The following is a 13,783-nucleotide window of genomic DNA, read 5'->3' as shown; positions in this document are numbered from 1 at the left end:
TTTGTTGCACTTCACAAGAACTTAGTTAAGGTAATGCCTTTCTATCTCAAGTAAAAAAAATTCTAAGTGGTTTATCTGATTTATACTACTTTTCAATTTTCATATAGTCAATCTGCTTCTGCGCTATATATATTGTTTGTGTGTACATACGAATGTGTGCTTTGTCGGCTTCGAGTTCCGTAGGTGAAAAACTCACTATTGTATTAAGTCTTATTTCAATGGTCTTTTCAGTTTATCCAAGAAAAAAGGAAAATAAAGTAAACTACTTGATAAGAATTTCTTTTATGGATTGTCTTTTATCAGGTTCAGAGGCATTTCCGGTGGAACTCTCCACCCATCAGATATGATGCTTTCCATATGGTCATGTATGAGCTTTGGTTGCGCCACAATGTCATCAAATACTGATTCAATTATATTTCCAGTATGCTATATGTACATTTGCTGGCTAGTAATCCAAACTGTTTGTAAATTATCATATGCAGCTTTCTCACATTCCCCTGTAGTCTTAGAAAGAGAGGAATTACACTAGTAGAATGGTGGTGTTTATATAGGTATAGTGTGGAGTCGGTGGATTATTTGTTACTTCACTGTGATTTTGCCAATGTGGACTATTTATTTTCGTTTTTTGGAGTTAATTGGGTGCTCTAGTGCAGAGTATTTGAATTATTGATTGGGGTGGAGGAATTGGTTCTGTAAACGCTTGTCCACTGTGTTCCTTTGTGTTTGATGTGGCAGGAGAGGAATTCTCATCCCTTAGATTACCATTTGAATGATCGACTGTCTTGAGTTTTAGTAACAGTGGTACTAGCATTGAGTTCGCTAATTCAATATCTTTTAATTGTAATACTTTGGATACAATTCTTTATACTGTGCTATATATTGTTCACAAGATAGTTTAAAATCTATGTGCTAAAAAAAAAAAAATCATGATGGAGAGTAAAGTTACTAGTGTTTTAAGGGTAATTTGCTTTGTTCTTTATGTTTGGTTGTTCCCCTTACAGCCCTACCTTTTTTATACATGTCATCTTTTTTTTCCCCTAAACTTTGTTAATTTCTTGTTAGATTTAAGAGAGAATTTTTTTTTTCTTAAAAAAAAAAAAAAAAAAAAAGATTACTCGGAGTCTCGGACTACTTTAGCCTTAGACCAGTCCAATTATCAGGGGGCGTGGGCTGGGTTTTAAGGATGAGACTTTGGTTGATACATGGGCTGGGTCTCTCTCTCTAAGAGAATGAAGAATTTAAATAATTTATTTGAAGCTTAAAAAAGTTTAGTTATATAAAAAAAAAAAAATATATATATATATATATATATATATATTAGAAAAACAGATCACACTATAACATAATTTCAAATAATATGGACCAGTTCATAAAGAATAATATCAATCAAACACAGCAATAATAATAAAATAATATCTTGGTAAAGATAGAAAGATGAAAATTAATTTTATAAAATGTTTAATTTTTAAAGAGAATAAATTATCTACAATAAACTTTTAGAGAACAAATTATACATTACACCACAATCATAAAATAATTATTTATTCATAGGCATCATGTAGGTCAATGGTTTGTCTCAGCTTCTTGTTTCAATAGTACTCATCATCAAATTAGGGGAGCTCTCAGTAGATTTCTCTCTTTTAAATGTCAAGTATGCCAATAATGAGATGTAAAGCATCATTGCTGGAAAAGCTAGTACACCTGTGAGGATTGATCCGGCTTTTGAGGTCTGCTTACTTGTTATCCTTCCTATGATAGTCGTACTTAAGTAGTATAGGTTGATCCCAATTAAGCAACACCCCAAAAGCCATGAAACACGACTTACCTAAGGCGGAAGTACCAAAAGAAATTGTCAAGCACCATATAATTGTTATGCCAAAGAAGCAATGGGTATTAATCATATGTATCCAATTAATGTATGTCCTTATTTCGGCATGAAGAGAAATCAATTTTATCATTTTAAGTGTTGTACTTATATAGGTCATGAGTTTTATAGAAGTCAGACCAACCTTGGTGCAATAGAAAGCACCTTTCACCAAAAGTAATAGGTGATAAGTAGCGAGTTTGAATTTTGAAATCAATCTCTCCAAAAAAATTGGGGGATAAAAAATTGGCTACTAAAAATGGAAGTTTTGTGCACTATCTTCAATATTTTAAGGGTTGAACTTATATTACTAAATGATACAAAAGTACCTTAAAATGTTAGAAATCTTACCGTTGTTGAGTTCTTATGGGGACCCATCTTTGCTTCGCTGCTGGTGAACTTTAGGAGAGGAACCAATGCAAATGGTAGTTCAAATGATAAGACCATCTGCAAAGAAAAATAACAATAGAAATCCAAATTTTGGACTAATTTAAGGATAAGAAAGAGTAGAAGTTAACTAAGAGTTCTGTTTAGTTTGAAATTACAGAAGCAATAATGATAAGGCTTGAAGCTCCCTGAGATCCACCGATAATGCATACCACTAAACTTGGAGTAATTGCTATGCACCTTGTTATTAAGTTTCTCAACCAGGGCTCTATCTTCAAATCTAAGAAACCCTGCAAACAACACAGCTAAATGCTTTAGAAATCTTTCATAATTAAGCTTATCTCTCTGAGGGAAAAGGATTCACACATTGATGAGCACCTGCATAATGTACTGGCCAGCGTAGGTTCCGGTGACAGTTGAACTCTGACCAGAAGCAAGCAAGGATATGGCATAAAGTTTCGAACTCCAATTTCCAAGGGCATTCTATTAAAATACCATATAGCAAGTCAAGGAAAAAAAAACAAATCAGGAAAACAAACGTATAATTTTGTTACCTAATTCTCTTTGGTTGCTGAAATTCCTATCAAACATAATATATTAAACTTGCATGGTTTTGTAAAACTCAATTTTAAAGTTCTAAGTTGCCATTTTCTCTATATGCCTCGCCTCATGTGAATTTTCCTCCTTACAACAAGTGGGGTTGGAACTTGGAAACTTCTTACAGCAATACCACTGAACTACAAGTCTTTTAGCCGACTATGGTTTTGTTGAGAACCAACAACAGTTTGTTGGTCATGATAACATTAATGGTTCTTTTTTGTATAAGTAATTAGCATAAGGAAGAAGTCATATATATATATATATATATAAATGTGTGTAAGACCTTAAGCAAGGAAGCTGCAGACTCCAGAGTGATATTCTTGCATTGAGCTTTGTTTTCTGGAGATATAATTGGATTGGAACACACGCTACCACTAACAGATATGACTGCCACATTGATGAGGAACGCTAGGAACAATGCTAACTCGCTTTCTATCAAAAAGCACTTGCTTGCACTCTAGAGAGTAAGAGAGGTGGTTAGTTTAATCAAACTTTGTCATTCCTGGAAGGAAATAATTGAACGTTTTAATTACTTACCTTGATGCCATCTAAGGTGTAAGGGATTTTTCTCGACATAACCAGTGCTGAGTGGAGAAAAAGATTGTGTCTGCAATTTGATAATATGAGAATAGTGGCAAAGTCAAATGTTTTCGATGGCTTTACCACAACATATTCTGTACAAAGAGCCTATAAATGGGAAAACAAATGAAATTACTAGAGTGGATTTGGTGATAAATTATCTGGTGGTGAATTTGGTCCGAATCTATCTGGATTCCAAGTTTTCCTAGTATGGACTATGTGTTTGGCTAGGGAAGTTAGGCCACGTGGGCCTCAGGTTGGGGTAATAAAATTTTTTTTCTTCAAAGCTCACACTTCTGCAAAGTCTGAGAGAGGTGGTCCAACCGACAACTGATCATCCAGGTTCTGAAGTTGCTTTCAAGCTCATACCTGATCAGTTCTGACCCATTAGGGAAACAGTGTTCAACCCCAATCCATTGGGGGTCACCTTAGTATTAAAGGTTAGCCCCATTATATATGGATGTGATACAAGAAACTAGAAAGATGCCATATTCATTTCAAGGGCTTCAGAAACTTAGTCTCTCTCTTTTGGGGTGGGGGATTATTAAGAACTCTCAAAGCACATGACATGGTGCTTCATTCTCTCAAATTCATAGTGAATCACACCAAGAATCTCACTATAAATATGAGAAAATGGAGCATCAAGCCACTGTATTTCGAAAGTACCTGATAATTACTTATTCAAGGGTGCCAACATCACCAAGTTAATGCTATAACTTTTCAAAAGTTTGTGAAAAAGGTTTTACAAACTTGTCAGCATATGTTGCACAAATTTTACCCATTTTTATAGGAAAATATTAAAGGTATTATTAATTTTATTAGAAAAATTATAACTTGACATAATAATTAAGTAATGTAGTTGATTTGTATTACATAAAATAAAATATAAGAAATAACATAAAAACAAAAAATTCTTAATTCTTTTTGGTGTTTTTGAAAAGTTTGACATATTACCACATACTACTCTTTCCATCCCAAATTGTTAACCTTCACTCTACTTCATTTTTGGGATGTCCCAAATTGAAGTTATCTTTGAAAAAGCCGATAACCTTTGCTTTATTTAAAAAGCCAACACTCTTCTTTCCTTTTTTTTTTTTAAGGGACGAAAGTTTAAATTAAGGATGGTAATTTGGAAAGTTGTACATTTTTATGTAAAAGACAATGCATTTAATAATATTCTTTTAAAAAATTGGATTTTCTAAACAAGCATAAGCAATATGGGGTAGAGGAAGTATATAGTAAAAGTTGGATTCTATAAGTTGTAATTGTGCCAAGTGGCTATCTTCTTTATCCACCAAGTAACAACACTCTTTTTGCACTAAGTGGCTTCCTTTTATTAAAAACTTAGGCATTTAACTCAATTCATGTATAATTTGGGGTAGTTTCAAATTAAACCTAAATTAAAAAAAAAAAAAAAAAAATTATTCAACCAGGAATTGGAACCTAACTAATCATATAGTTGTGATTAAAACCTATCTAATCATAAAATAAAATAAAAATTCCATGTGAAATTATAATCCTTTTATCTATGTGAGAGTTGTAAAAGTATATTATAACAAATGATTTAATTATCATTACCAAAATATTGATTAATAAAATTACAGATAAGCTAATGTCGAAATCTTACCATATTATATACTATATAATTAAAATTGTGTCTTTCATGATATGATTATACCAAATACTTTTCACCAAATAACTTGAAGTAAACTAGTTCTTTTATTTTCATTATATATTTTATTATTCAATTTCACTTATATAATGTATAAGTTTTGATCTGTGTATGTGCATAATACTAATTAATTTTTAAAACTTACCCCACCTTACTTATTACTCTCATATATACAAAACTGATAGCCTGGTTTTGAGGAGCTTAGGCAGTATGACAGTATTTTATAGAAGATATATATGGTCCTGAGTTTCGAAGTAGTATATTCTGTTTTCGTTGCATTTATTCTCCCGCTCACATGAGGGTGAACCCCTTTTCTCCCCAGCTCCATGTTAATCAACATTTCACCTACCGGAAATAGCACTACTCATTATTCAGTAATCCCACCACAAATAGCCGACAGCCTGGATTCGTGGATCTCACGCAAGTGTGACATACATACTAGCATTTTGTAGAAGATATATGGTCCATAGCTGAATCCATATTAAATACATGCACGTACTTACGTATGCTTGATTTGCTTCCCCAAACTATTTAAAGTTAGAAAAGTAGCAATATATATATATATATATATATAGTAGTTTGTGAAATTACGGCATGATGAGAGCGCCTAAAAGAGCAATGGCATCACTGGTGGCCCGTGGCCCATTCAATTTGGGAACAAACATGCCAGTCAAGATCTCCTCTGCACTGGGTTTAGCGTGTATTATCACGGTGAAGAAGCAACAGCCTAGTACCATCACTAGCAAGCCAATTACACCCTCCAGCTTCCTTATCTACCAACCAAAAATATACCCACTTTAGAACTGTAAAATAACAAGAAAGATAGTTAGATAGAACTAGCTTGGAGCAATAGTAGTCACTGATAGCTACTTACACCATATCGTTGCAGTCCAAGGAGTAGAAGAGTATTCAATCCAGCTAGTAGGACCCCAATCCATATGGGTACTTTGAAGAGAATGTGGAGAGCAAATGCTGTCCTACGACTGTAAAAATCATAAGCCAGTGACACATCTATGTATGGATTTTCCTCTACTTTTAAGGATGGTATCTTATGTATTGGTAACATACAATATCTCTCTCACATTATGTGAGTCCCATGGGTTGTATTTTATACTGCATGAATTGCAACATATCAACAGGGGCAGCTTGATGCATTTGAAGGCCTAAGGTGAAAATTAATTATCTTGTTTTATATAAAAAATTACTACTAATTTACATAAACCAGGTATTTTTTTTTTTTAAATAAAAAATTTATAAATGCAAAAAATTTGACAAAATTTTTTGCATTTGTTGATGTGTTAGATTGATAGTGGTAAGTTAAAGAATGATGTTAGTGATGAACCTAGATGAAAACTAGTAAAAATTTGCTAACTTGACTATTGCGAAAAATATTGTGAAATTTTTTATTTATTACTTTTTTTTTTGGAAAAATGCTACATTCACAATATTTTTCATAACAAATCTTAGGTATTAAGTTGCTTCTTGTTTTTTATTCCAACCTACCACTAAAATTATTTTTTTGCTATCAATAATAGTATGTAACAACCTGCTATTTAGAATTTGTTGTAAAAGTATTGTAAAAAATTATATGGACATAGCATTTCTTTCTCTTTTTTATTTGTTTTTCATTTGATTAAAAAATATTATTTTATTTATTGGTTAATATTTCAACCTAATTAATACTATTTGCTAAAATTTAAGGATTTTTTTTTTTACTTGGACCGAATTAATGACTCATACCATTGTGCCGCACTGCAACTTATGTCCTTTTTTTACATGTCACATCTCTCTCTCCCTCACACAAGGTAAACACGTGATGGCGTACAAAATGGAATCTCTCGTAAAGTTATCAAAGTTTAAAACAGAAAAACATATGGAGTGTAAAACGGAATCTAAAGAGTGAGACACAGGATATTGATTTTATTTTAACATGTTTCACTTAAAATTGTCTTACCTTCTGGGATATCCGCAGCTATCACAGCAACCTCCGCAAGTATCCACAGACAGTAATTCACTGAAGTTGGGTACTCTGCCTTGCAGTGCTCAGCAAGATGCTTTCCTGTAATTAAGCGATATTAAGCAGTAACTTTAATAAAGATTGAAATATTGCATGGAATAGTTTGAGATAAAAATGCACGTGCATGATTGAGCACAGCACAGAGGGAGAACCTGTAGCCACTCCTAGATTTGCCGAACGAGACTGGATTATTAAAGCAAAGCTCAGCCCAACAAGTACGATCCATAGCAACTGCTTATACAAAATAGATTGCATTCATATGAGACAAAGAATCCATCCTAATATAATAATAATAATAATGATCCCAAAAATAAATGAAAAATAAGGAATACCTCGAATTTGTGGTCCGCACCAGCTTGTAGATCTGTTTCCACTATTTCAGACAAAGCAAGAACTTAGAGCATAACAAAATGTTTTCTTTTTGCTTCACGAGATTGATTATTTTAACATTTTATTAATCCAATATTTTTAGTATATTTTCTGACATTTCAGCTAATAAAACTGTTAAGAATATAAAATATGAGGAAGACTGAAAAGTCTGTATATTAATGTGTGTGTAACAATGTACAATAGAGAGCCTTATATAGGCTAGATATGTGTGCAGTACAAGTAAAAGAAGTAAAGTACAAGTACAGTAAACTAGGCTAAGCCCAATGGGCTAAGCTAGTACAAGCTATACACTAACATCCCCCCTCAAACTCGAGGTGGCAAGGAAGAAGCCAACTGGAGTTTGGATATAAGATCTCGAAGACGACCAGGCGGGTGAGTCTTGGTAAAGATATCAGCAGGCTGGTCAGCAGAGGAGATGGAGAATAACTTGAGATTTCCTTTCTTGAGATGCTGGCGAGTGATGTGGCAGTCGATCTCAATATGCTTGGTGCGTTCATGGAAGACATCATTATGAGCAATGTAGATAGCACTACGATTGTCACAATAAAGAGGAGTGGCAGTGGGCTGTGGAGCATCCATGTCAGCCAAGAGCCAGCGAAGCCAAACAAGCTCACAAGTGGTGTCGGCAAGGGCACGATACTCAGCCTCAGTACTGGAACGGGAAACCACATCCTGCTTCTTGCTGCGCCACGAGACCAGAGAAGTACCTAACAAGAAACAGAAACCTGTGATAGAGCATCGATCAGTCGGATCACCTGCCCAGTCAGCATCTGAATAAGCATGAAGCTCGAGAGACGATCGAGAGGAGTAATGCAGACCATGATAAAGTGTGCCTTTGACATAGCGGAGAATCCGAAGAACAGCAGCATAGTGGACAGAACGAGGTGCATCCATGAACTTACTAACCATACCCACGGCATGTGAAATATCCGGACGAGTAACAGTGAGATAGATCAAACTGCCAACCAACTGACGATAACGAGTAGCATCGGATAGAGGTTCACCATCCAAGGGTGTAAGCTTTGCATTGTATTCCAAAGGAGTGGAAATAGTCTTATTATCGGTGACACCGGCTTTGGAGAGAAGATCAGAAGCATATTTAGCCTGGGAAAGATAGTAGCCATCAGAGGATGAGGTAACCTCTAGCCCAAGAAAATAGCTGAGAGTGCCCAGATCTTTCATCTCAAAATGCTGACTAAGGAAATGCTGAAGAGAGCGGATACCTGCAGAATCATCTCCAGTAATAATCATGTCATCAACATAAAGAAGAATAAGAGTGATACCAGCAGAGGATCTTCGAACAAAGAGAGCAGTGTCATGAGGACTCGAAGTGAAACCCTGCTGAGCAACAACTGAGCTAAACTTTTCAAACCAAGCTCGAGGAGCCTGCTTGAGGCCATAAAGAGCACGGCGAAGGCGGCAAACTTGATTGCCTGAGTGTGGATAGCCAGGGGGTGGTTGCATGTACACTTCTTCATGAAGGTCTCCATTGAGGAAAGCATTCTTCACATCCATTTGATAAAGAGGCCAACGGCGAACAGCAGCCACAGCAATGAGACATCTAACAGATGCAAGACGAGCAACAGGAGCAAATGTTTCCTCATAGTCAATACCATACTCCTGAGTAAAGCCCTTGGCAACTAGGCGAGCTTTGTATCTTTCAACAGATCCATCGGCCTTGGTCTTGATCTTGTAAACCCACCTACAACCTACTACAGACTGACCAGGAGGCAAATCAACCATATCCCAAGTGTGATTTTTATGAAGGGCATCTAGTTCTTCATTCATAGCTTGCTGCCAAAGAGGGTCAGTATGAGCCTCACGATAGGTGTGAGGTTCATAGAGAGTGGCAAGAGCAAAAGAGCAATGATAATCAGTGAGATAAGGAGGAGGAATGCTTACCCGAGTGGAACGACGAAGTTCAGGACCAATAGGAGACTCAGGAGAGGGTGGTGCCACAGGATCCAAGACAGGCGGGTCATATGCCGGAGACAGAACCAGGGATGAGTCGTCTGGAGAGGCAGTCGATGTTGAAGAATCCTCCACAAGTTCAGGATAGAGAGGGAAGAAAAGATCAGTAAAAATGGGAGACTCTGAGGAAGAAGATGCAGGAAACTGCTGAAGACTCGTGAAAGGACGATGTTCCCAAAACTCAACATGACGGGAGACACGAAGGCGACGAGAAATGGGATCATAGCAGCGAAAACCTTTCTGGGACACACCATAACCAAGGAAACAACAGAGACGAGTACGAGGTTGGAGCTTTGTACGTTCATGAGGAGGAAGAGAGACAAAGCAAGCACAACCAAAAACCCGAAGAGAGGAGTAGTCAGGAGTTTGACCATAGAGAAGCTCGAATGGTGATTTGTTGTGTGTAGTTGGTGAAGGAATACGATTAATGGTGTGCACAGCAGTGAGTGCTGCCTCACCCCAAAAGCGTTCAGGAAGAGAGGCTGAAATAAGAAGGGTGCGGACAACATCAAGAATGTGACGATGTTTTCGTTCTGCACGACCATTTTGTTGAGAGGTGTAAGGGCAAGACCGCTGAGGAAGAGTACCATGTTTGTCTAAAAAGGATAGGAAAGATTTATCATTATATTCTTGAGCATTATCTGATCGAAAGACTTTAACGGTGCGATTGAACTGTGTTTCAATCATTTTATGAAATGTTTGGTAAATAGACACAAGTTCAGACCTATGATGAAGCAGATAAATCCAAGTATATCGAGAAAAATCATCCACAAATATGACAAAATATTTAGATCCCCCCTCAGTGGGAACAGGTGCAGGACCCCAAATATCAGAATGTATAAGATCAAAAGGGGCAGAAGAAAAGGAGTCACTTTTATTAAAGGGCAATTTTGTTTGTTTACCAAAATGACAGGAAGTACAATCAAATTTTTGAAACTGAACTGAACCTAAATGACCTTGAGAAGCCAATAACTGAAGACGAGATAAGGATGGATGACCAAGACGAGCATGCCATAGATCAGGTGAGGAGGTGGCAGTGGTAGCAGCTGCAGAAACAACTTGTGAAGGAATCTTCAAGTCATGAACCTCAAACATGCGACCAACCTTACGGCCTGTCCCAAGTACTTGACCCGTCCGGGGATCCTGCACATCCACACCATGATTAGTAAATAGAAGATCTACGCCTAATTCGCAAAGTTGACCAACAGAAAGTAGATTTAAGGATAACTTTGGAATATGAAAAGTGTCACTAAGGGATAAACAAGAAGAAGAGATTGTTCCTTTATGACTAACAGGCATAGGAGTTCCATCAGCAGTGTAAATGGTGATTGGATGTTCTAAGGGTGCCTTATCAGAAAATTGGGATTCATCTGGAGTCATATGGTTACAACATGCAGTATCAAAAAACCAAGGTTGTTTACCTGAGGTGACAGAAAGAGCAGTGGAAGTGCGGGATAAAACCTGTTGAACAACTGCCTCAATATCAGCCGTAGTAAGTGAGGAAGTCAAAGATGGACCTGTAGGAACCGATGGATCTGAAGGACACACAGCAGCTGCCTGAGGAAGAGAGGCTTTATTTTGATCTTGCATAAATTTCTGTAGCTTACGACAAACAGAAATGTCATGGCCTTTGGCACGGCAAAACTTGCAGTGAGCACCTTTGGAAGACTGAGAGGTGGGTCGCCCAGAGTTTATTCGCGGAGGAGCAGTGAATGCAGCAATGGGAGGCTGTGGTGAGGGTGTAGCCAATACATGATCAGATGATGTCATGTGATAAGTAGGCCGACGATTCTCCTCAGAAATGAGCTCCTTGACTGCAGCATCAAGAGAAGGAGTAGGGGACCGGCTAAGCAGAGAAGCTCTAGTAGGCTCAAAGTCCTCACGTAAACCCATCATGAAGTGCATAAATCTACGGCGATCTCGATATTTGACAAAGAGCTCAATATCCTTAGAACACACCAGTGGAGGATCTGCAGCAGAGAGTTGTTCCCACATAGTAGAAGTCTGAGAATAAAAATCAGAAATAGACTGACCTGTCTCTTGGCGCATTTGATAAAGTTTTGATTCAATGTGAAACTCCAAGCTTGAATCATTAGTGCAGTTATAGCGATCGGCCAAAAATTTCCAAGCAGCCTCAGCAGTTTCAAGACGAGGAAGAAGATTATGAATGGAGGGAATAGAGGTATTGATAAACCAAGACAAGATCTTACTCTGAATACTCTCCCATTCCTCTAGACGTTCTTCATAATCATCTGTCGTAGCAGCAGTCTTGGAAGACTCTTCAGCATCTGTGACTTTGGACTTAGGGTTTGGTACTGGCTTAGGAATTGAACCAGTCACATATCGCCACAGTTTACGACCCTTGAGAAAGACAGTCATATTCTGAGACCATGCATGATAGCTAGTAGGACCATCCAACATGATGGTGATAGGACGTATGATATCTCGTTCACTTTGTTGAGCCATAATAAAGAAAATGACAAAAAAAGTGAAATTTAGAGACCTCAAATGCAGAAACGGAGCCCAAAATCAGAATCTACGCGAAAAACTGAGCAAGACAGGTCCTGTTGAAAAATTTTGACTTGGTCAACGGTCAAAGTCAAAGTCAACGGTCAACGGTCAACGTTCTGGTCAACGGATGACGTCACACTAGGGCTGACGTGGCAGTCCGTGAAGCAAGGCTGGCGCGTGGGCGCGTGAAGGCGCGTGAGGGCGCGTGGAGGCCTGCTACCTGGCGCGTGTGGCGCGTGAGTAAGAGGGACGGCGCGTGGCGGCGCGTGGAGGCGCGTGTGGCGCGTGTTCGTGAGGCAGAAAATTCAGGCGGCGCGTGGGGGCGCGTGTGAGCTGTTTTCTGGCCGTTCTTGGTTGGGTTTTGCTCGGGATTGTCTGTTCTGTCACTCAATGCCTTTGCTTTTGCAGTTGGATGAGCAGAACGACGAGATCCGAGAGTTGCTGGGACTGTGGTCGTGACGGCGGTAACTCGCTTCTGGCAGTGGTTGCTGGATGAAGGCGAGGGCAGCGGAAGGACGCCGGAGATGTCCACAGGAACCAGAAAGTCAGAGGAATGGCTCTGATACCATGTTAAGAATATAAAATATGAGGAAGACTGAAAAGTCTGTATATTAATGTGTGTGTAACAATGTACAATAGAGAGCCTTATATAGGCTAGATATGTGTGCAGTACAAGTAAAAGAAGTAAAGTACAAGTACAGTAAACTGGGCTAAGCCCAATGGGCTAAGCTAGTACAAGCTATACACTAACAAAAACCATGATTTTGGTGGAGATATATTTTCCAGATTTGTCATATAATTTCTATAATCACTTTTATTAGGGTGGTATTTTTGAGAATTCCAATATTTTTCACCAATAAATATCGTTTTTAGTTTTTAAACTAAGACGCCTCACAAAATCACCTACATCTAGAACCACAAGCTAGGGGTGAGAGAGAAAATTTTGCTTACAGTTTCCGGGATCAAGATAGGCGACAGAAACGAGAAAACCAGGTCCGACATAACCCAAGAGTTTCTTCCATCTAGGGGTTTCTTCTATCCGAACTAGAGCCATGTTTTAGACTTGCTGTCTTGTACTGATCTCATTGTTATAAGTTCTCCATCCCATTTATAAAGGCGATTGTTAAGGGAGAGTACATAATGTAGTACGCGTGTTACAATAATTCAGCCCCTACAAGACAAATATCATGGGCAATTATAGAGAGTACTATAAATAAATAAATTGTTTCTCAAATAATAATAATAATTTTAGGAAAAAAAAAAAAAAAAAAGAGAGCAGAAAATCATGCTATTTTTTTTTTGATAAACAACCAGGAAACAGAGCACTACAACGTTAGGTGCTGTGGCCATTGAAAGTGCATGGGAGCACTGGAGGCCATAGCAGCCATATTATATACATTAACAAGCACAAAAGCAGGGATCCAACGGAAGGAAAGACAAAAACCCCTTTGCTTTAAGGACTGCAGATCAGCAAACAAGGTTTTTCCTTCCCAATCCGGTACTTTGCCTGTGTTAAACAACTGAACCAAAAAATTACAATTGCTCAAAACCAAAATCTGGTTGTATTGAAGCCTAAAAGATGTTACAGCTGCTTCTCTAAGACCTTCAAGCAAAGCAACTGGGACTGAGTTAGCGGCACTGCTGCTGCATCCGTAGAACACCACTGTACCCTGCCTGTTCCTAGCCTCATAAGCAAAAGCAGCTCTTTTCTTTCTTCCATGCTTGACACCAGAAATCTTGAGGATGATGCTCCATTGCCCTTGAAACCCTTGCTCCATAATTTTCTGCCTAG

The 13,783-nt window shown here is 37.9% G+C and overlaps 2 protein-coding genes across 2 annotated transcripts; both read right to left on the bottom strand.

The window, feature by feature from the left end:
* Positions 1-631: 631 nt before the first annotated feature.
* Positions 632-13,114, bottom strand: LOC115950204 (metal transporter Nramp1-like). The gene is made up of 13 exons (XM_031067443.1): positions 12,943-13,114; positions 7,452-7,492; positions 7,272-7,350; positions 7,057-7,161; positions 5,977-6,131; positions 5,694-5,875; positions 3,389-3,458; positions 3,135-3,308; positions 2,630-2,734; positions 2,410-2,541; positions 2,216-2,311; positions 1,636-1,825; positions 632-864 (listed from the first exon to the last, which is right to left on the bottom strand). Exons 1-13 carry the CDS (start codon positions 13,043-13,045, stop codon positions 632-634), a joined length of 1,665 nt encoding a protein of 554 aa, XP_030923303.1. The 5' UTR covers positions 13,046-13,114.
* LOC115950829 lies at positions 10,484-11,961 on the bottom strand. Its single transcript, XM_031068085.1, has 2 exons — positions 10,902-11,961; positions 10,484-10,623 (listed from the first exon to the last, which is right to left on the bottom strand). The coding sequence occupies exons 1-2, from the start codon at positions 11,944-11,946 to the stop codon at positions 10,586-10,588; spliced, it is 1,083 nt and encodes a 360-aa protein (XP_030923945.1). The 5' UTR covers positions 11,947-11,961; the 3' UTR covers positions 10,484-10,585.
* Positions 13,115-13,783: the final 669 nt, after the last annotated feature.

Source organism: Quercus lobata, chromosome 6, assembly GCF_001633185.2.
Source record: "Quercus lobata isolate SW786 chromosome 6, ValleyOak3.0 Primary Assembly, whole genome shotgun sequence".
Taxonomy (NCBI): domain Eukaryota; kingdom Viridiplantae; phylum Streptophyta; class Magnoliopsida; order Fagales; family Fagaceae; genus Quercus; species Quercus lobata.
Note: the sequence above shows the minus strand (reverse complement) of the source record. Positions and strands in the feature narration are given on the sequence as shown.

What these genes read in the sequence shown, in the direction of transcription:
- LOC115950829 (XM_031068085.1), bottom strand. Translation starts at nt 11,946, where the DNA reads ATGGCTCAACAAAGTGAACGAGATATCATACGTCCTATCACCATCATG. An exon ending in TGCTCTTTCTGTCACCTCAG is followed by an intron (nt 10,624 to 10,901) that starts GTAAACAACCTT and finishes GTGGATGTGCAG; the next exon opens with GATCCCCGGACGGGTCAAGT.
- LOC115950204 (XM_031067443.1), bottom strand. Translation starts at nt 13,045, where the DNA reads ATGGCTCTAGTTCGGATAGAAGAAACCCCTAGATGGAAGAAACTCTTG. An exon ending in CTGCAGCTTCCTTGCTTAAG is followed by an intron (nt 2,735 to 3,134) that starts GTCTTACACACA and finishes GTATTTTAATAG; the next exon opens with AATGCCCTTGGAAATTGGAG. An exon ending in CTGGCCAGTACATTATGCAG is followed by an intron (nt 2,542 to 2,629) that starts GTGCTCATCAAT and finishes TGTTGTTTGCAG; the next exon opens with GGTTTCTTAGATTTGAAGAT.